Source organism: Morone saxatilis, unplaced genomic scaffold, assembly GCF_004916995.1.
Source record: "Morone saxatilis isolate NCDOM2014 unplaced genomic scaffold, NCSU_SB_2.0 Contig6, whole genome shotgun sequence".
Classification (NCBI taxonomy): Eukaryota; Metazoa; Chordata; class Actinopteri; family Moronidae; genus Morone; species Morone saxatilis.
This window is the reverse complement of record NW_023340206.1, coordinates 8,388,313-8,408,266: the sequence shown is the minus strand read 5'-3', so window position 1 is coordinate 8,408,266 and position 19,954 is coordinate 8,388,313. Positions and strand designations below refer to the sequence as shown.

The following is a 19,954-nucleotide window of genomic DNA, read 5'->3' as shown; positions in this document are numbered from 1 at the left end:
GCTCACATGTGGTCAATACGGCTCCTATATATATATATATATTTAAATAAAAAAGCCATCAAATTCATAGCTTCCAGCTTCTTAAAAATCAGTTTGTGCTGGTTTTATTTGTCTTCTATGATAATAAACTAAATATCTTTGGGTTTTTGACACTTTGTCCAACAAAACAAGCTAAATATTCTAATATTTTGGACTTTTGGAAATAATAATGGGAATTTTTCACAATTTCTTGACATTTTAGTGAGCAAAGAATGTTTAATTTGAGGAGGAGGTCACCTGATGGCTGCTGCTTTGGACTTTGACTACATCCAACAGGCACACTTGTGATATTGGTTCTTGTAATTAGATTTTCCACTCAGTGAGAAGTCAGCTGAGACTTCATGCCTCTCGTATGTTGTCTTCCTCAGTCAGTGGTGGCATACTTTCTACCATCATTGCTGTCATGTGCTGGGCAGCTAATTTATGGTCTTCAGATCAGAGATATTCTGTAAAAAAACACGGAGGGTTAAACTGTCTTACTAAACACATTTCAGGAATTCATCTACAAGCAGCAGCACTGATTATTTACACTTGGATTGTGCTAACATGGACTTTGAGTATTCCTCAGGTTTTCTGTCAGTCTGATAATCTGATCTAACATCATCAGTTAGATAATCTGAATTTCTGCCTTCCTGTGAGGGATGAAGAGATAACGTACTTTAAATGTCTTCACAAGTGATAAGACAATCTCTGTTGATACTGAGTGTATTTGCGTCTCGTTACTGATGTGAAAAAATCTTGAAATAGCACTAAAAGTTCTCCAATCCTGACTCTTTTTTTCTGAAACCCCAGTTCATCTTATAATTCATCAAAACCTGCAAACAGAAATGACATGAGTGCAGATCCTTGTATTTTTCAGAAATATATTTTATAGATGATGTCAGAGATGAAATGTCCAAAGCGTAGGTCCCAAAGAAAGATAACATTTTTCATCAATAGAGACAAACAACAAACAAAAAATAACCTTTTTATCCATTTACATGTAAACCGAGAATTGCTCTTGAGCCACAGTGGTTATATATATAGAACTGGCCGAGGTGGGTGTGACAATCAAAACGACGATGCCCTTTTTCCAAAACTGATAGCCGTCATTTCTCTACCGTAACAGCGCCCGTTCAAAGATTTTTGAAAGAGGAACATTCTTTGGGAGAGTCTTTTTAAGGTGTGAATGTAGCAGAGGTTTGGCAGAGCATGTTTCTCTTTAGCACAGTCCATACATGTTGTAAGTGCTGAATCATGTTAAAATCACTTATTGGAAACGATATTCAATAAGAACAATATCAAATGTTTCTCAGTGGAGTCATTTGGACAAAGTCTTTTGAATTGTTTGCACACCAGAGAGGAAGAAACCCATCCTGCCTGGTGCTCTTGGGAGTTGCCGTGGGAGGTTTTATTATTTTTAAGTCCTCCAGTGTTCTTCTTCTGTTGTGCAAATACATTTTTGTTACATAGACAAGCAGGCATGCTGACTCACAAACCATGCAAAGAGTTAAAGTTGGCGCGAGCAGACGGCAAAAACAAAAGAGTAGTATTAAAGTTTCTACAAAAAAACCCCAACAAAACTCAAATTCATTTGAAAAAAAAGCCAAATTAAATGAGTAACAAGTGGAATGTTTTGTTAGACATGAAAAAAATATCAACTTAAGCTCAAATTTTACAAGTTTATAAAATGATATCAACTTAAAATAGGCATGATAGTTAGAAGGAGACACTGGTGTTATGGAGAGTCAAAACATGATAGTGCAACACATACTCAGAAAGAGATTTTAAAATAATCGGCTGATGTTTTCCATCCAAAACTAGTTAAAAATCCACTTTTTCGACATAAGTCCCCCCTCCATGTCTTTTCCCGCCCAGTTAAACTCAGCTAGCTACATAAAACGGCCTCTAAACCTCTTTTTGGATGTGTTGTCACAGTCGGAAGGTTAAGTGCATATCACCCATGCAGGAGAGGAAAATGTATCAATTAGGCAACAAAGTGATCAATTGTTTTACTCTGAAGGTGTTTCAAAAGGTCAATTGCAGTGCCGTGTAATGATTTCACGTGAGGGCAAAACAGTGCAGTCGATGACGAGTTAAATATGCTGCTTTTTTTAAAAGTTCATGGAGTAATATCGTACACCATACTGTTTGTCGCTCACAATATCATAGCTGTCATTAGTTAGAGTACATTTATAAATTTTCCATATACAAATCTCCTATAAACAGTACATGTTATAAATACACAATTGATGAAAATGCAGAAAGGCCGAGAGAGCCGTATAAAGAAAGAAAGAAAGAGTTGCTCCTTATTTTTGATAAATACAAGAAAGAAAGAAAGTTTTGAACAAGAGGTGACAATAGTACTAAGTGTGTGAATGGCAGCCCTATAACTATCCAGAAAACGGATAAAAACACAGAACAAAATCTATGGATGAAAAAAGTTAGAAAAATAATCTTATAAAATAAAAAATAAAAAGTGGACACGCTTACCAAACACATTTCTGATATAGTAAATTGACCACTTGGTGTGGAACTCATACATGTAGATACAAACAGGCAATACTCGATTACTGCCTCTCAAAATATATTCAATTCAATATACATGACTAATGTTTAGCTCACACTAGCAAACCAAGGTAGCTGCCAACCGGCAAAGCATGAGAGGCCGATCGGCACACGTACAGAAATGCTCACTTGATCTGTGAAGGATTAAATTAGTAAACATTGAACTGGGTACTGGGAGCCTTATCTGAAAGGGCCAATACGAGAAATGTTTGTCGACTTGCCAGCTAAGTGGAGTGAAAGTACTACTGTAAATGCAAACTCATGCTTTGGCTTTTCTTGCTTGGCTTTCTCTTTTGGATAACATTCAAAAATCTTGATAAAATGTCTTGTCTCTCTGCTCAAATGCATGCTTTATGTGTTTACAAAGCAATGACTTCAGTTAAAGGGAAGCTACATCAAAGGCTAAACCTTTTTGAGAGTTTTTCAATCTAATTTCCTTGTTTGAAGGTCTCCATGTTTGCACCGTTTTTCTACTGAAGCTGGCAACTACCTTTACAAAGCGTTTCCTTTTTTACAGAAAAATAGATCCATCCAAAAGTAAAGTAACTCTTCAAGAGAGGCTGTGAGAGACATAAATGTTGTCTTCGTCACGTTCCAAGTAAACATGCTGAAAGATTGTTTGCTTTATTTTTGTCATTCTTGTCCCCCCAAAAAGGACCCGGAAACTCTCCGTCTCCCTCCCCTCGCGCCGATCCTCAGCGAGAAAAATCTTTTGACTTAAGGCAATCTTTTCCTGAACGATCCAGCGGACCCCCTCACCAAGGCACTCCTCAACCTTTTTCAACGACAGGCTGCTCCAGCGAGGCGACAGTCTCCTCATCAAATCTTTGCAAAAAGCCTACTCAAACTTCGGCAGTCCACAGTGAACGCATCTTGTGAAATATTATGTCAGTTGCCGTGATGCCCTTTGTTTTGTCGGGAAAAATAGTTGAGAAAAGAGAAAAGAAACTCCCACACTGTTGACAGCTGGGAACATCTGCTGTCCCTGGTGTCCATACTATAAATGGTCAGAAGGCAGCTGTGTAAAGCACCGTATGATTCTGCACTGCTCCATGACGAGACCTGATCTCGCCCCAAATCTCCAAATACACTCGCCCGCTGCCTTGGTCACTTGGTTAGCCGCTGTGGGCTAACGTGGGGGGTGCGAAGACTGACAGAAAAAAAAATGAGTGTCTCTGAGCGAGCGCCGCCGAGCGATGCTGTTATGTTTAATTTTTTCTTTTCAATTCAGTCCTCCGTCTCCTGATTGGCTCCCTACTCTGAGGCTGAGCCCACCCCCTCTCCCTCGTTTTTGGCCGAGGGGCCGCCAATCAAGGTGACTGACGTGGTGAGTGGGGTTAGGGGGACTAAATGAAGGGATCAGTCGAGACTCTTCGCAGCTCAAAGAGGCGTTCTCCGGAGAGGTCAATGGTAACAGTGTGACACCCTTGTGTTTCCCTCCGTTACAGTGGTTCCTCCTCCTCCATGGGTTCCTCTTCTTGCCTGGTGGACAAAGAGACACACAAACGCAGGTTAAACCTCCGGCTGGCTGTCAGATTTCCTTCAACCACCTGCAGCTCTGCTCCGTGGAGACTTGGGACTCACTCTGCCGCTGATTGCAGAGCAAGTAACAGTAACTCTTCTTGACCTTTCACACATTTATGTGGGACTTTGAGAGGGCCCTCTTCACAAACTTCCAATAAGATAAGCAAAGTTTGTAAAATAATGGGCCAGTTGATTTAATTTAGACCAAACTCAGAGGCAAACATTCACTGATTGATTCTTTGTTATTCCCTGTTTCATTGTTAGCATGTCTTGTTCTAATTAGTACTTGGCGATGTAATATAATGGTGTCCTGTGTGTTTTACCAACATTATTTTCTCTAAATTCCAATTATTGATTTCAATAACCTTTGTAATTTTAATCCAATGTTATTTTTTAACATCTGCCCAGGGACTTCAAATGAAAAGCAGCATCTTGGCTAACTCAGGCACATTAACAGTAATGTTAGTACAGTAATGTGTCCTTTCCGATGTCAATAAACCAATAAATAAATAAAAATAATTTAGAAATATAGATTTTTGTTAAATATTTGACTTCTTTTGAGGTTGGATTTCAACATATTTAGTATCGTATCTTTACCTTGTTAAATTATAAATCCAAACATAACAAGTGAAATACATTGTTGATTGACTGTATTATTTGCTATGTGACTCTTCATTTATCTCACTTGCTCAACATATACTATCCCTAATGGATGACTGCCAGGCTTGACTTTAACCACACCTACAGGACACAGAAAGTAGTGGAAGTAGAGGTGCCTTTATGAGGAGCACAGGGCTAAGGGTAAAAGCCTATATAAAAAAAAAAGACTGTAGATGTGTCTTCAGCTGGATCCTTTACCTTTGATCCATGGCGTTGGTGTTAGCCACGGAGAGAGAGGCCATGGCACTGACAGCCTCAGCTTCCTCCGAGTCTCCTCGTTTGGCCTCCAGCAAGGAAAGTCCTAGCCGCGGTGAGTAGCGGTGCACCGAGCGCCAGTACTTACCTGAGAGTGCGGGGGAAACATTGGACACAAAAACATGTAAGCAAACCCCAAGACACCACCTGACAAGAGTGACCAGTTACTGTTTCTACATGATCTAAAAACTCATTGCCCATCCGTATGTGATTGTGTTTTAGTGTAACTGAGGGTGAACTCACTGTGAGTCTCTAAAACTTTCTCCAGAGAGCGAACAGCGTTGGGGTTGGGCCTCTGCTCGAGGATGGCCTTCGGCAGCGGGTCCAGCTGCACGGGACAAAAAACACAAAGAGAAAATGTAAACATAACTATGGAAACAGGCTGCATGTCCAATACCTTCTAGAAGGAGCTGACATGGAAAAAATGCACCATGTAACATCAGTTCACTCCACTCCCGGGCCATATTCAAACTTTATTTGCGTCCCGAATCCCAGATGTGTGACACAGTGGTGTAAACACTAATAATGCCTAATGTCACTTTATCGAGGTAAACCTTCCCCATCTAATTAAATTAATGCTTTCATGTTTTACAGCTTAAGTAATGATACATTTGCACAGGATTTATGCAACTTTGTCCTCAAAATAATGTTTGTTTTTCCATTTCATTGCCAACACAGCAGATTAAAAGGGGATTAAAATGTAATGAATGAAATCTCTAGTTATTAAATTCATTTCCCCAGGTAGATCTAAAATAATGGAACAGCGGAAGCAACAATGGATGCTTTGTGAGTGTGATTCAACATTAGAGATGTGAAGCACCTGGCTGACAACCAGACAAACATGCCACACTCTGTCCCATTCGTTTGTCTTCACAAGGGACATCAATTAGGATTCAGATCCTGCTTGTTGTTCAAGTGAACTCCTTACCTCCTGGCCTAGCAGGGCAGCGACGCAGGCCTCAGAGGCGTCGCAGATGGCGGTGAGGTCGTGACCCCCCTCCAGTGCCAGGACCACCCGGCCTCCAGCGAGAGTCATGAGCTGCCTGGTCAGATAGCCAAAACCTGAGGAAAGGTATCATGAATGAATCTTCAATATGCTACAGCAGTTTAATCTAAGTGACATTTTAGCAGTTTGTTCCCAGAAACCTTTCTCATGTGAGATAAGAAACATACTTTAAATAATCTTGTACTCACACTTGGACGTCAAAGTGTAACCGCCCAGTGGTGGAGGGTGTCCCTCCACAGCATCGAAACCAGAAGAGACCAGCACGATGTCCGGAGCGAACTCGTTGGCTATGGGCATCACCACCGACCTGAGAGTGGGAGGGTGGAGTACAGCGATTATACAGAGTAACAGACAATATTTCAATGTGAATGTAGAAGATACTCAAACAGCACAAAGTTAAATTAACTCATTTTATCAACCTGCAAACATTTACTCCTTAATCCACCTCAAACAATTCATTAAATAACTTTTTTACTCTGTCAAATCCTAACCAATCAGGCACTTTTCATACAAGCACACACACACACACACATTCTGGCATAATAAATTCTGTATCTTTATCTAGTTTTGAGCTCGAGTCGAACAAAACGAGACATCTGATGGCATCACCACTGGCATTTATAAAGATGGAAGATGCATCTCCACTTCCTGTCACTGATTGGGGTTAGAGCCAGGGCACGGAGCTCCCAATCATACACGCAGCCAACTCAGTCACGAGCAGGGCTCAGCTGTCAATCATGATGTGAAACCGCCTTTTTATAGCATCAAATAACAAATTAAAACCAAACTTATTGGTAGAATTAGCACTTACTTGTATTAGCATACATCAGCGTGACAAGAATCTTATTTGACTTGTACTTTTATTTTTAGTTTGTTAATGTCCCATCTGCTAACATAGAGGCAACAGGCTTTATGACCTATACTGCAGTCAGCCACCAGAGGGCGATCGAGGTGTTTTGGCTTCACTTTTGGGGAGCAACTTGAGCTTTAAGAAATAGTTGTCAATATTTTCTGACAAATTACCAAACGATTCAACAGTTAATTAAGAAATCTGTGAAAAATAATCATTATTTTTTTCTGGCTGTACCAACAATACAATAATCAGAAATAATCATCTACTGGCAGAAATTGAGATCAAAACATAACATCTCTAATTGTTTCTTCATCGGTTGAGGAAATTCTCATACTTAATAAAAAAAATTAAAAAACCACAACAGATTTTTCTAAAAATACTGGAAACAGCTGTTTTTATTAACTAGAAGTTGATCTTTGGAGATAAATAGTTTTCACAGGACAGAAAACATTCAATTTATTCAGCTTGTTTTCCAGATTTTCCACACTTGCATGATGTTGGTATTATAAATTATTGTTAAGTATAAACATTTTGGAAGTGTAATCAAAGACCCTTAGGCTCTATTTTGTAGTGAAGCTGCTTTGTGTATGTGTGGTTTGATGATGTTGTATTTGGTACCTGAAGGCAGCAAGGTACTCTGCATCTCCCATGGGTGGATCGAGGCCTCCGGTGAAGGCAACATTGACGTTGAACCCGACTCCGGGCCCACTGCCCACCTGCAGACAGAAGCACATGTGACTCACATTCACAGGACAACCTTCTACGGGCTGTTAACTGTTTAGTTTGCCTTTGTTTTTCAATACAACTCCATAGTATTAACTTTATTGGGGAGTATTTGTTTCCGTTTTGTATGAATTTTGGTCATGTCTGGATTGATGTGCACATTTCCTAAAGGTCTTATACACATGGAATCTGCTAGAAATTATACAGGACTAATACAAGAACACATATGAGCTTTATAGCACTAAAAAAATCATAATTTAATGCATTCTGAGCTTCTGTTCCTCAAATATGAGGATTAGCTGCTTTTCTCTTCTTCATATCATTGTAAATTGAATATTGTTGGATTTGGGAGTGTTGGTCGGACAAACATGTAGTTTAAAGCCGCCACTTTCACTATTTTCACATTCTATAGACTGAAGATTCATTGATTGATTCATTGATTGATTCATTAATTGTAGCTTCAAATCTTCCATTAAGACATGTAACATAACTAGAATACTAAAAAGTGCTTTAGTAAGAGAACAGTAAAACAAAAAGAAGAAAGAATCCAAATTTCTTCTATGAAAACTGAATCTTGAAAAATGTTTCCCACAATGCACTGGGAATGCATCGCTTAGGTCTGGTGAGACTTAATAAGGTTACACACTCACCTCGTCAGGTGCTCCGCTTCCAGGGAAGAAGTTGCCGTCGTCATAGCGATGAATAGACAGGTAAAGGATGTTGGGGTCATCGTAGAAGGCTTGCTGCGTGCCGTTGCCATGGTGAACGTCCTGAGGTTAGACAGTACACACATGATATAATCACAAACTTTTCCATGCTGTGTGCATTTTAAAAAACATATAATAGAGGAAACTCAATTAAAACTAACTTGTTTTTAATGCAAACTAATTCTATGCTGTTCACAAAACGTGATAGAGATCTGGTTACAGTAGGGACTGACCCAGTCCACGATGAGGATCTTGTTGACGTTGAGTCTCTGCTGCAGAAGCTTGGCTGCGATGGCCACAGAGTTGAAGTAGCAGAAACCCCTGAAACATCAGCAAAGAGAAGGAGGGCTGAGTCGTCCTGCTTGTTATGAAATTCAGCTGTGCCTCAGCACTTTCCTGCTCTGTTTTCATGTTTTTATAGTGCATTTCAAACACGTTGTAGGGAGGATATGAAAAATAAATAAAGCCGTCTTGAAACAGCTGCCAGAATAAAGGCACTCAGTACTTTATGTGCAAATAAACTCAATGGTTTATGTAATTTCTATTCCAGACGAGCCTGTTCCAGTGCTGGTATTTGTATATGCATAGATTAAGTGTCTCCAACTGAGTGTGGTGATGGCTGTGGCCTTACATGGGAGTGCTTTCCTCTGCATGATGACCAGGAGGGCGAACCACAGCGAAACCATTCTGGGGAGACAGACAGGAGGGACAGGAGTCAGCCACAGCGGCACTGATCACCCTTCAGTGTTTCCTCTGTGTTCAATGAGCAGAGGTGAACCACCGCTAAAAACACTGTAATTTACACACTCCATACACAATACACTCAAAACATAAAGAGGGGAGCCTGCAATGTTTATTAATGCAGCTTCTGAATGGGAAAAAATCAAACATAAATAAACTTTTATTTTTCACGAGAGTGAATCCTGGTGGAATCATTTGAAATGTCCTGCTTTTAAAACAAATCTACATCACTGTGTTTTCCTCAGGAGGCGAAGCCAAGACCGAAGGTCACGCATTCTCTTTCAAAAACCAGACGAGTGAAATCATAGTTACCTTCAGCTCTCGAGTAGCCACTTTGAAAACGAGCTCCACCACCGAGCCGACAGCGAGACGAGCCGCGCTGGAGGAGTGGACCTCGTTCCAAATGGTGTCACTGTCCACCTAGAGACACAAAAACACAATTCTCAGAGCTAAATCGACACTATGGAGAGAAAGTGAAGGAATTAAAGCGACTGAAATGTTACACATTGACAGGTTCAAGTTGTTCACCAAACTAAAAAAGCTGCAGGTTTGACCCTCTCTTCGCTTTTGTATTTATTCACTAAAAACATATAACATACACTATTACTCTTCCGTCCTCCTAATGCTTTTCACATTTTTTTCTAATGAACTTTTATTTCCTGCATTAAATTTAGGACAACTTATTACTGCAGTTTATTTCTTTTATTTGCCTTTTCATTGTGTTTTAAAATACTGTAATAATTTTTGAACTGCTAGTGACCTGTTAGCTTTAGCATATCAAGACCTACATTATATTTTGTGTATCTTTAGCCTCCATATATGCAACACAGAAACTTGCCTTGTCTTTCCATACAATGAAAATGACAATCACTAATGTCAGTTTTATAATTTTTTGTGTTACTTACCCCCACACCTCCACACGGTAGCCGTACGAACATGGGAGTGATTGAACCTGGTGATCAGGAAATAATAATTGAATTGTGACTAAATATCAGCAGTTGAGTAACTGTAATGCTGCGTATGTGTGTGTGTGAGCTTACAATCAAGTTTCTGTCGGAGAGGGTTGGTTCCATACAGCAGGACGTGGGCTTCAGAGTGAACCGTCTGCAGCTCTTCCAGCGTGGCCTTCCTCCCACGGATACACTATACACACGCACGCACGCAGAGGGATACAACTCTCATATGCAGTTTACAACTTTGTGTGATGTTCACTGTGAAGTCTTTTCTACTTATAACACACCTCACACTGCGCTCTGAGCCCGGTCTCCTGCAGCCGAGACCAAATGCTCTGAATCCGGCCTGCGTGCTCCGGGTGACTGTTGGTGTTTCCACACATACACTGGTGCTTCTGCATGAGAGAGTCGTACACCAGGCCTGAGGGAACACACAGAGACATACACTCATTAACAATTAAATAATTATGATGATGAAGAGAGATATTTTCTCTTGCAAAAATGTCCAGTTCCAGCTTCTGAAATGTGAGAATATACTTGTCTTTGCTTTATGTTGGTGTAAATTGTCTTTGGTTTTCTGCAAACGGACTAAACAAGTAATCTGAAGATGACATATGGCTTGTGTGGGCTTAGATAGATTTGTTTTTACAATTTTCTGAGGTTTTAAAGACCAAACAATAGCGTTACTTTCTGTTAATGAAACTTCTTTCAAAATGTAAAACTTGTAAAGCCTGATTTTCTATGCAGAACTGAGTGGGAGTAAAGTAGGCCAAACAGTGATAAAAATATCTTAACTATGGTGCATGAATGCAAAATCTTTAATACAGTTCCAAATTACGTCTACTGCGGATAGAAGATTCATTCCTTCCTCATTTATTCTCAGCTCTCTTTATAATGTATTCTTTGTTCAAAGAGTCAGATGTCTGAGAGGAAGACAAAGTGGGAGAGAAGAGGTTTTGGCAAGATTAGCTCCTCTAGCTCCATTATTACTGCTACCAGATGGAGGCCGGAACCATTACACCATTCTTTGGCCAATTCACCTGCTTTTTGGATGGAAGTTTCTCTTTTCACTCCCCTGTGCATTAGGAAGGAAGGGAAATTCAAAGCCAGAAATTTCTCAAATGCATGTCTCAGGCAGACCAGAGTCAGACTATAGTTGTGGAAATAATAAGTAAACAGATTCTGAGCAACACAGCTGCTCTGCTAACAGAAAACAGACCCAAGATCAAAGACTGTGAGCAAAAGGAGCCACAGCTAAGTAGATCAGAGGTTCAGTGAGAGAGGATGGCGGTGCGGACCTGTGGTGAAACGAGGTTTGACGGGAGGATCACTAGCGGGGACGCTGATTGGGAAGGAGGATGCTGAGGCTGGAGACGATTGGGCCCTGGACAGGGGGCGGTGTCCTGGGAAGGAGATTGACAAGCCGGCAGCCTCCATGGAGGCTTGATAGTTTCTCAGTTGATGGATGCGCTGCTGCTCCAACAACAGGGCCTGCTACTCACACACACAAACACACACACACACACACACACACACAGGAAACACAAATAAAGATGAATTCTACAGGTGTCACAGTGAGTTGTTTAGAGAACATGTAAATGTATTTGGGGACTAAAGGGAAGAAAAGGGCTTTCACATTTTCTATATTGCAAGTGCAACTTATGGCCAAAAGATGGCAGCCAAAACAAATTATACAATTTCAGTTTCCCCTCAGCATTCAATTACAGAGATGCCATAAGAGCAACATTTTCACAAAAATACATTTCAGTGTCTGTTTTTTTTAGTTTTCACTTCTCCAGGATTTCCCAAGGAACACATACATAAATTAGTGCCAAGTAGAGTTGGATCAATTCTCCAAAACTTCATATTGATTCTCTCAGCCTACGTTGTTTTAGCACGTCTCACTTTTCACTTTCTCAACCCTCTATTCTATACCTGTCTGAAGAGTAGCTCCTGCTCCGCCTGCCTCTCCCGCTCGCGCTCCCTGTGCTGCTGCAGCGCCTCCTCCTGCAGCTCCTGCGGGTCGGGGGGCTCCTGCTTGATGGTGACCCCCGGCGGCAGAGCCCCTCCGTCCTGGTGCTCCCTCAGCTCCTCTTCCGTCTCCTCCGGGTGGCTCTGGTGCTGACGGCCCACGGGGGACTCGTTGGGCTTGGTCATCATCTGCGGGAAACACAGGGGAGAGAAATGATTCTACGATGTGAAATTCATTTCACAATAAAACAGCAGGATGTGACAAATCCCCTCCAACGTGTGAGGCTGCTTTCAGACAAACGGGCAGGCTCTCATCTGAATCAAATTCCTGGCAAATCACTCCTTTCTCTGGAGCATTCTTCTTTTAACAAGCTTAATTTGGATTACTCAGTCAGATTGGTGTCTTGCTCATTTCAAACCTATCCGTTCTAATTGAATGTGAGTGGCCGCTCTGCCGACTGTACTCCGGGGCAAAATGTGTCTCATCGAACAGAGACATTCCACACTCCCCGTTGTGTTGCTTTTCATCGACTCATACTGGGGCCTGCTGTTCACCGAGTAGTGATTCAGTTGTCTATTCATTCACTTTCACTGACGTGGACCATTCAAAAGTGCCATTCAAGGCTGCGGAGTACTGGCCTCCACGGTGTATGAGCATTTAAAACTAAGAGAACAATAAGAAAGATGAGGTGTTTCTTAGAAGTCTCAACAGTGGGCTTCAGATACAGGTATGTGTGTGTGTGTGGTGTGTTGTCGTGTGTGTGTGTGTGTGCTTCCCAGAGCTGCAAGCCTCTGGGTCCCCTGGCACAGAGCTGACACAGCATTGACGTCAGAGCATTCACCAGCACTCATTCAAGCCCCCCACCCCTCTACTGTTCCTGTCTTCTTTGCATCCAAACAAACTTCTGTTTTCACCCATGTTTAACCTCCGCCCTCGAACCCTGCCACCCCCTCCTCTTTTTGTCCTGACTATTAAAATTGTCTTTTAGTCTATAAAATGCAAGAACAAAAAAGAAAAATCCGTCATTACTTTCACAACTGAGCAGCAGTCCAAAACCTGAACCTGTACCAATCCGGCCCCCGCGGACCAGGCATTAGCCAAATGTTACTGAGCACATTTTCTGGTCATTTGTTACGATGAGCTCCTACAGACCAAACCACGTGCATTACATGTACAGTATAAGACAAGTTGAAATTGATGTTTGCCTCACATTAGGATATAGAAAAAACCTTACCTTCTGACAGAACCAGGCTAGCTGTTTCTAGTTTTAATGCTAAGCAAAGCTAAGCAGGTTCTAGCTATAGCTTCACGTGCTTGGTGTCAATCTTGTCATGTAACTCGTGGCAAGAAAGCAAATAAAGATATTTTTCCTAAATGTTTAACTATTCCTTAGCATTTGCGACAAAGAGAGCTCTTGTATGGGTTTTGGTTTTAGAATCTGTATCAAGAAATAGTTTGATAGTCCGCAACCCAAAGATATTCAATTGTGTTTAAATCATACAGAAAAACAGCAAATCTTCACATTTAAAGGTGTGAATGCAAAGAATATTTTACATTCTTGTTTGATAAATGTATTTATCAATTTATTTTCTGTCTATCAAGTTAGCAATTATTTACTAAATTACAAAATTAACGCCACTACTCACATTATAAAAAAAACAGCTTGTATATTCTGATTAATGTAACAGAATAAAACATTAAGTGGAGATTTTCATTTCTGTCCTGACAAAACTCCTTGGCGTGCCAGAGGCTGTTATTGAGATGTTTGTGTAAAAAGCCACCACTGGAGAGCTCTGAAACATATGGAGGGAGTGAGAGAGAGCGGAGCAGAGCAGGAGGAGGCGGAGGAGGAGGAGGAGGAGGAGGAGGAGGAGAGGAAATCCCTTGTTTCATCCACCCACCTCTCCTCCCGCGAGTACTGCTGCTCGAATAGGTAAAGCCATCAAGAACGACGGCTGCTCGCTTCCGCCCTGACCGTATAAGGCAGAGGTTTCCGCTCTGTTGCCATGGCAGCTCACAGTTACCTCACAGTCCGTGGCAACTGTCTCGGCCACAGTCACAGAGACGTGGATGCAAACATTCTCTCACACACACACACACACACACACTCTGCTTTACATGTTAACCCATACCTGCCTCCGCCTACTCGCAGACAAAAACACTACAGAGAGAGAAAGAAAGACAACAGCAGAATAAAAACAAGGACTTCACACACATCCACAGCTAACACGTTATTGGCTGTGTTACTAGCTGTCGCCCACGCAAACAACTACGCTACAGCTCCTGTTCTGGCCCACGCTGGCTTATAGTCCGAATTAATTATTGGTTTATTTGAATGTGATGTCAGATCTGTGGCCCCTTCCATCACCTGCCTTCATCAGCACAGTCAGGAAACTGCTTATGCAACAATAATAATGAGAACATGTGCAACAAACAGAAAAACCCAATCATAGGAGGGTAGGAAACTGAAGGCTTAGGGAAGAAAGAAAATAGAATGAGAGGGAGAATAAGAATGACAAAATAAAACCAAGCGTCTCCACCCCTCACCTTGTTGAGGTGGAGCTGCTGCTGCTGGAACTGCTGCTTGTGCTTCTCCAAGAACTGCTGGTGCTGCTGCTGGACCACCAGCTGCTGCAGGGCCAAGGCCTGGGCGTGAGCCTGTGCTGCGCTCCCCTGGGGCAGAGGGGCCGACTGGGTCCGCCCCAGGGGCCGGTGCTGCCGCTGCAGCTTGGCCATGGACGCTGCCGGCGACATAGAGAGGCCGCTTACGCCTTGGACACAAACGAGGAGGAAGACTTTAGTTACAGAAGGAGGTGAAAGTCGAGAGGACAGTTTTAAATGTATCCATTAGAAGAGCTTTCTACATAAGTTGTCTGGGAGAGAGCTTAAGAAACAAGAACAGAAAATGCTCTGTTTCAATCTAACACTCTGTGCTTGATGTTGTAGGTTTGATTAAGACACAACAGCTTTGTTGCATAAAAGACAGCGTTTTAGTTTGGGTAAGGTAGATCTTGCTAAACCTCCGGTTCAAACCTGGCAGAACATCAAGGTGGTGTGTGACACTTGTGGAGCTGTTTAGAAAAGCTGCATTGCTTCATGGTGAGTGTTTTAATGGTGACTTGACTCACTGCCACTCCAAAACCCGAACCTTATGAGGTATTTAGACTAGGTGTCATAATGATACATTGGTCTGTGTCTGCAAGAATATTTCGGTGGCTACCAGAACAGCCACCATGTTTTTCCAGATTGAAAACTGGAAGCAAGGCGAATGACCATTCAGTGAATTATGATGTAGTCGTCCAGTCAAGGAGAGGTTTATATTGTTCATGTTTGAATGAAGTGAAAAAAAACACTAACAATGACTTAAAATCTCAAGCAAAGGTCTTTTCAAGCCGTGTCAGCCCACAATGACTGGTCACTAAGGAAGACCCTGACCTTTTTTTGTAAGCTGCATTCAATAAACTTAATTCTAAGAATACAAGATACACATCAAAAAAAATGTATTCCTAATTTCACTATTACTGGTGTTGGACCTAAGATTAGTCAGCAGATGTATTTGTGAACCAAATAAAAACAGCCATCTGTGCTGCCATACTGCAATTCTTCTATTGTGATAATACAAGCCTGGAAAAGTGAAAATCTTAGTCCATTTACAGTGTATCAGGCGGGCCAGGAAAATAAGAAAAACAGCCTCAATCGAGCCGCGGGAAATGATGTGAGACACTTGAATACTGTGAAAATATCAGAGAAAATGACTAGACTAGCAGAGTGTTTTCAAATTGTTTCTGAAAAAGCTCGCTGATACATCCAATAGCTATCATGTGGTACTTGGATATGGAGAGGATAAAAACATGTCTTTGCTTTGTCTGAATTGAGAAGTCCATTATTGCATCAGCAAAACTTAACACTCTGCTCCTGGCCTGTGTGTGGGCGTGTGCATGTCCTTGTCTGTACATTTTTTTTGCGCACGGATACACACACATGCGTCTGTGTGTGCGTCATTGCCCATTCACTGCTAATGCCCTGCTCAAAATAGCAGCAAAATGGTAGTCAGTGAATGAGCTGATGGGAAAGGGCGCACAATGCGACCATGTCACACTCTCATAGCATACGCACACATATGAAAGGAGCTCATTAGTTTGAGCAAATGAATGGACGTCTGTCAGGGTGAGTGTCAGTGAGGGGGGGCACACAAAGTTCCACAGACACACATCTCTGTGAGTGTGGTGATACTTTTTTTTTGTGTCGCCAGAGACTGAGACTGAATAATATCTTCTTGTGATTTGCCATTTTTTCTATTTCATCAAAACTACTACCACTATTGTTACTTTTACCACTATTAATCACTACTAGCTTTCGTAAAACTTCCATTAGTACTCCTACCTGTCACCAGGGGGCTCTGTGCCGGACTCTGCTCCATGAGCACCATGTGTTGAAGCAGAGGACTGTGAGCACCGTGCCCGCCTGTTCCCGCTCCGGCTTCGGCCAGGTAGGGGGTCAAGTGGCCACCCGAGAGGAAAGGAGGGCTCAGGGAGAGGGCCGGCTGCAGGCCTCCATCCTGCTGGGCTGACGTCACCTGGAAAAGAGGGAGAGCAGGGATAAGGCAAGGGCTGATTGTGAATAAATGGTCACAGACAGTAAACTCCAGATAGACAAATTCACAGATAAATAGATGCACAGTCTGCTAGCAATTTGGCCAGCTTGGCAGCGGTTCCCTCCTTACATTGGAAGCAGCAGTGGCCGTGGCAGTGGCGGGCAGCCCCAGGGTGATGTTGGGTAAGGATGGCGAAGTGTAGAGGGACAGCTGGTTAACGGAGCCCCGCTCAGCACCGCTGCACAGCCTCTGGGCCAGAGACGCCTGGGAAGCACATTTAAATGATTTATCTGTATTTGCATCACGAAAAAACCCAGCAGCAGTAGATGTCCACACATGGGGAAAGAGCTACACTTTCACCCTACTGGCGATATAAAATCGTCACGGCCACAAGCCTCCTCCACACTGCCTGAGTGCCACTAATGGCTGCCACAAATAGCATCTTGCCAGCTCGTCGGCTGTCTTCCTCCTCTGCAGACCCATCATCTGAACACCCCTCATTCAGTCTTTGTGCATGTTAAAAAAAAGCTAATAACTAGCACCTGTAGCCCAGCACATACACAAAACAGCAAAGCTTGTCTGACAGCAAAAGGCTGCATCATTTAGGTTTATGTAGATTATATGCAAATTTTGCAATGTATATTTATTCTGTTATGATTTTGTGCTTATTAGGGTTCATCTCATATACAAAGATTTTTGAACTGAGACAGTCTACAGCTCATGCCATGACACATAAAACTTTCAATGCAGTGAAAGTTTTATGCTAAAAAAAGGACTTTCATTTTCTGCAGGGAAAAAAATTATCTAAAACTTTTTTTAAACTTTTCTTACCAGTAAAAGACAAAAAAATGGGATTATGAGGTTTAGGGGTTACAGAACTGTTTTCAAATAATGAATTAAAATAAGAATGAAAGAATAAACATGGATAAGTTATACAAAAAAGTGTTTGTCTGTGAGTTAGTAACAGCTCAATATATCAGTAAATTTGTACATCGGTTTAAACCTCAGATGCACTCAAGTGATTAGCTACTTGCTGTGTGTGTTTGTGTGTGTGTGTGTGTGTTACCTCCGTGTTGTTGGAGACTGACACAGTGATGCCGTTCTCATTGGGTATGTTGTTGGAGCTGTTATTCGGGGAGCTTGGGCCTGAGCCGGGGGCGCTGCTACACGCAGAGTCTGAAACACACACACACATACACACACAAATCAAATACATAGAAGAAAACACAGCCGCCTAAAATAAAACTTTTTGAACATCAGACAGCTGTGTGTCCCTCACCTGCCATGTCGAGTGAGCGTTTCTTGGCGGTGGTGATGGGGCTGTCTCGACGCCGCAGCAGCGGACTGCTCCTCCGCTCGCTCACCTTCTGCTTCAGCCTGGAGCGCAGCTTCAGGTTGGGCTCCGAGGCTGTAAAGGATGGAGAGAAACATTATGATCAATTTGTTCATTCATTCATGGTCTGAATGAAGTCCTATAGTAGGTAAGAAACTGACTCATATATACACCATCATGGAGATACAGCTGAGGATTGTAGCTATATAATTGTCTCATAATTGTCATTGTTCGTCATTATAAATAAAAATGTATATTGTATGTATTTCTAAAAGACACACTGTAGCACAACAAGAGTTGTAGCTCATCAAGGACATTTACTGTTTCTTCTTTTTATTGATGAGCAACTTTTCCACTTAAGTAAAGCAAAATTAATAAATGTATTTAACTTTTTTTCTCAATTCTGGGCTTTCCTTAATGGAAATGATCCGTTTTGAGTGAACATCTCCAACAAAACTAAATGTAGTCTTACTTAATGAGTGTTAATTAGGAGCCACACCTGCGTTCGATTATCTGTTGTAACAAGGTGTGTCGCTGGTTCTTGTTGCAGCCTGAGAAATGTCAAAAGCTGCTGTGTTATTTGTGTGAATAAGCTTCAACTGTAAAGTGCCACTTCAACCATTTAACTACAACACTGCCATTACCTCTGGTAACTTGGTGATTTTTTGTTTCTTGCCAACACCCCCGTTGAGCTTCCCTGATGTTAAGCAGACAACTGGCGGCTGTGCAGCTTTGGACAAATCAATCAAAAGGGTGGGAGAGTTACCTGAGCTACAGTCTCACAGACTTTCATCTGAAACTGGGTGCCTCTACACATTGATCTGTCATGGAGCGCCTTCCACACAGCTGCTTTGTTATGAAACCTGTTTCCTAGACAAACTGTTACAAGATGCTATTCATTTACGATTTCTCCCGCCTATTTCAATGCTTTCTGAACATGCCAAATTCTGATCCATTTTCCCAACGACACTGCAGCTAAAAAGCAATTAGCTCCAATTTGGGAGCCATGTCTGATTGCCTAAAGGCCTTTTGGTCTTTTGTGTATTTGTGCCACAGACTTGTGAATGGAGACAAGGAGAAGAGAACGGCATGTCACCTTGGCTCCTGCCATGGACGCTAATGCTCTGTTTACTGTTTACTCTGCCCTGCCAATCAACAGCCTCGGATAATTTCACTATTCATTATCCAATTTTTAATCATCAAAGGAGGACTGAATCCAATGTGGTACACCACTAACCCTGATTATGACATAACCAGATTCATCTGTTATTGTATTTACTTACTTACTTCTTACTGAGGGCACAGATACATGGACTGACCTGGAAAAAAACTTTCCTGAAAAATCCTTTTAGGAAACATTAGTCAAATGAATTTGTTCTTGTTCACAGTGTCAGGTAAAAATAAATGTGTGATAAAGAGTGAAGTGTGAACGATGAAGTGTGAAGGTACAGTAGCACAAACTGTGAGGGAAAACTCAGTCCAGATGGAGTCAAGCCAATTAATGTTGATACTACATAATTTCTATGATTTTTACATCTTTGGAAACAATTAAGATGAAGTAAGTTAGTATTCTGCAAAAGGAAACTAAAGGGTAAAATCTAGGTCAACAGTGTATAATGGACAGATCTGCCCAAATGCAACCATTTGACATCTGTTCATATTAATATAAAAAATATTCCAATATAAACAGCATGTTAAATTCACAGTAACTACAAAAGAGAGGTAAAAACGAACCACAGTGACTTCACTCCACAGCTAGCCTTAGCCAAAGCTAATTGATTGTTTTCCTGTAGTTGAAAAAACTATTTTGATGCTTCAATATTTAGTTTATTATACCACATTAATAAGGAGCTATATTTATAAAGTAACACAGATAAACTAGTTCTGTGAAAAGCTAAATACTCTAGCTTAGATGCCATTTAGATTGTCCAAACATAAAGTACAGCATTTATTTGACTTTTTAATTCTTTTTTGGAGATCCTAAAAAGCATAAAACTAAAGTTTTACAACTTATATAGCTGTTAGACACTTTTATCCAAGTAGCCTT

General features: G+C 41.5%; 1 protein-coding gene across 1 annotated transcript in view; it reads right to left on the bottom strand.

Annotated features, from left to right (window-relative positions):
* Positions 1-888: 888 nt before the first annotated feature.
* LOC118340017 (histone deacetylase 4-like) overlaps positions 889-19,954 on the bottom strand; it is a 51,919-nt gene continuing 32,853 nt past the window's right edge. Inside the window, exons 7-26 of the mRNA XM_035677858.1 lie at positions 17,854-17,982; positions 17,641-17,750; positions 16,704-16,838; positions 16,364-16,556; positions 14,528-14,751; positions 11,944-12,168; positions 11,307-11,502; positions 10,296-10,429; positions 10,096-10,198; positions 9,961-10,007; positions 9,368-9,475; positions 8,946-9,001; positions 8,548-8,635; positions 8,258-8,377; positions 7,503-7,600; positions 6,220-6,338; positions 5,954-6,087; positions 5,269-5,353; positions 4,969-5,113; positions 889-4,068 (exon numbers count right to left, since the gene is read on the bottom strand). Coding sequence (XP_035533751.1) covers positions 4,029-4,068; positions 4,969-5,113; positions 5,269-5,353; positions 5,954-6,087; positions 6,220-6,338; positions 7,503-7,600; positions 8,258-8,377; positions 8,548-8,635; positions 8,946-9,001; positions 9,368-9,475; positions 9,961-10,007; positions 10,096-10,198; positions 10,296-10,429; positions 11,307-11,502; positions 11,944-12,168; positions 14,528-14,751; positions 16,364-16,556; positions 16,704-16,838; positions 17,641-17,750; positions 17,854-17,982 — 2,489 coding nt within the window. The 3' untranslated portion in view covers positions 889-4,028. The remainder of the gene's footprint in view (positions 4,069-4,968; positions 5,114-5,268; positions 5,354-5,953; positions 6,088-6,219; positions 6,339-7,502; positions 7,601-8,257; positions 8,378-8,547; positions 8,636-8,945; positions 9,002-9,367; positions 9,476-9,960; positions 10,008-10,095; positions 10,199-10,295; positions 10,430-11,306; positions 11,503-11,943; positions 12,169-14,527; positions 14,752-16,363; positions 16,557-16,703; positions 16,839-17,640; positions 17,751-17,853; positions 17,983-19,954) is intronic.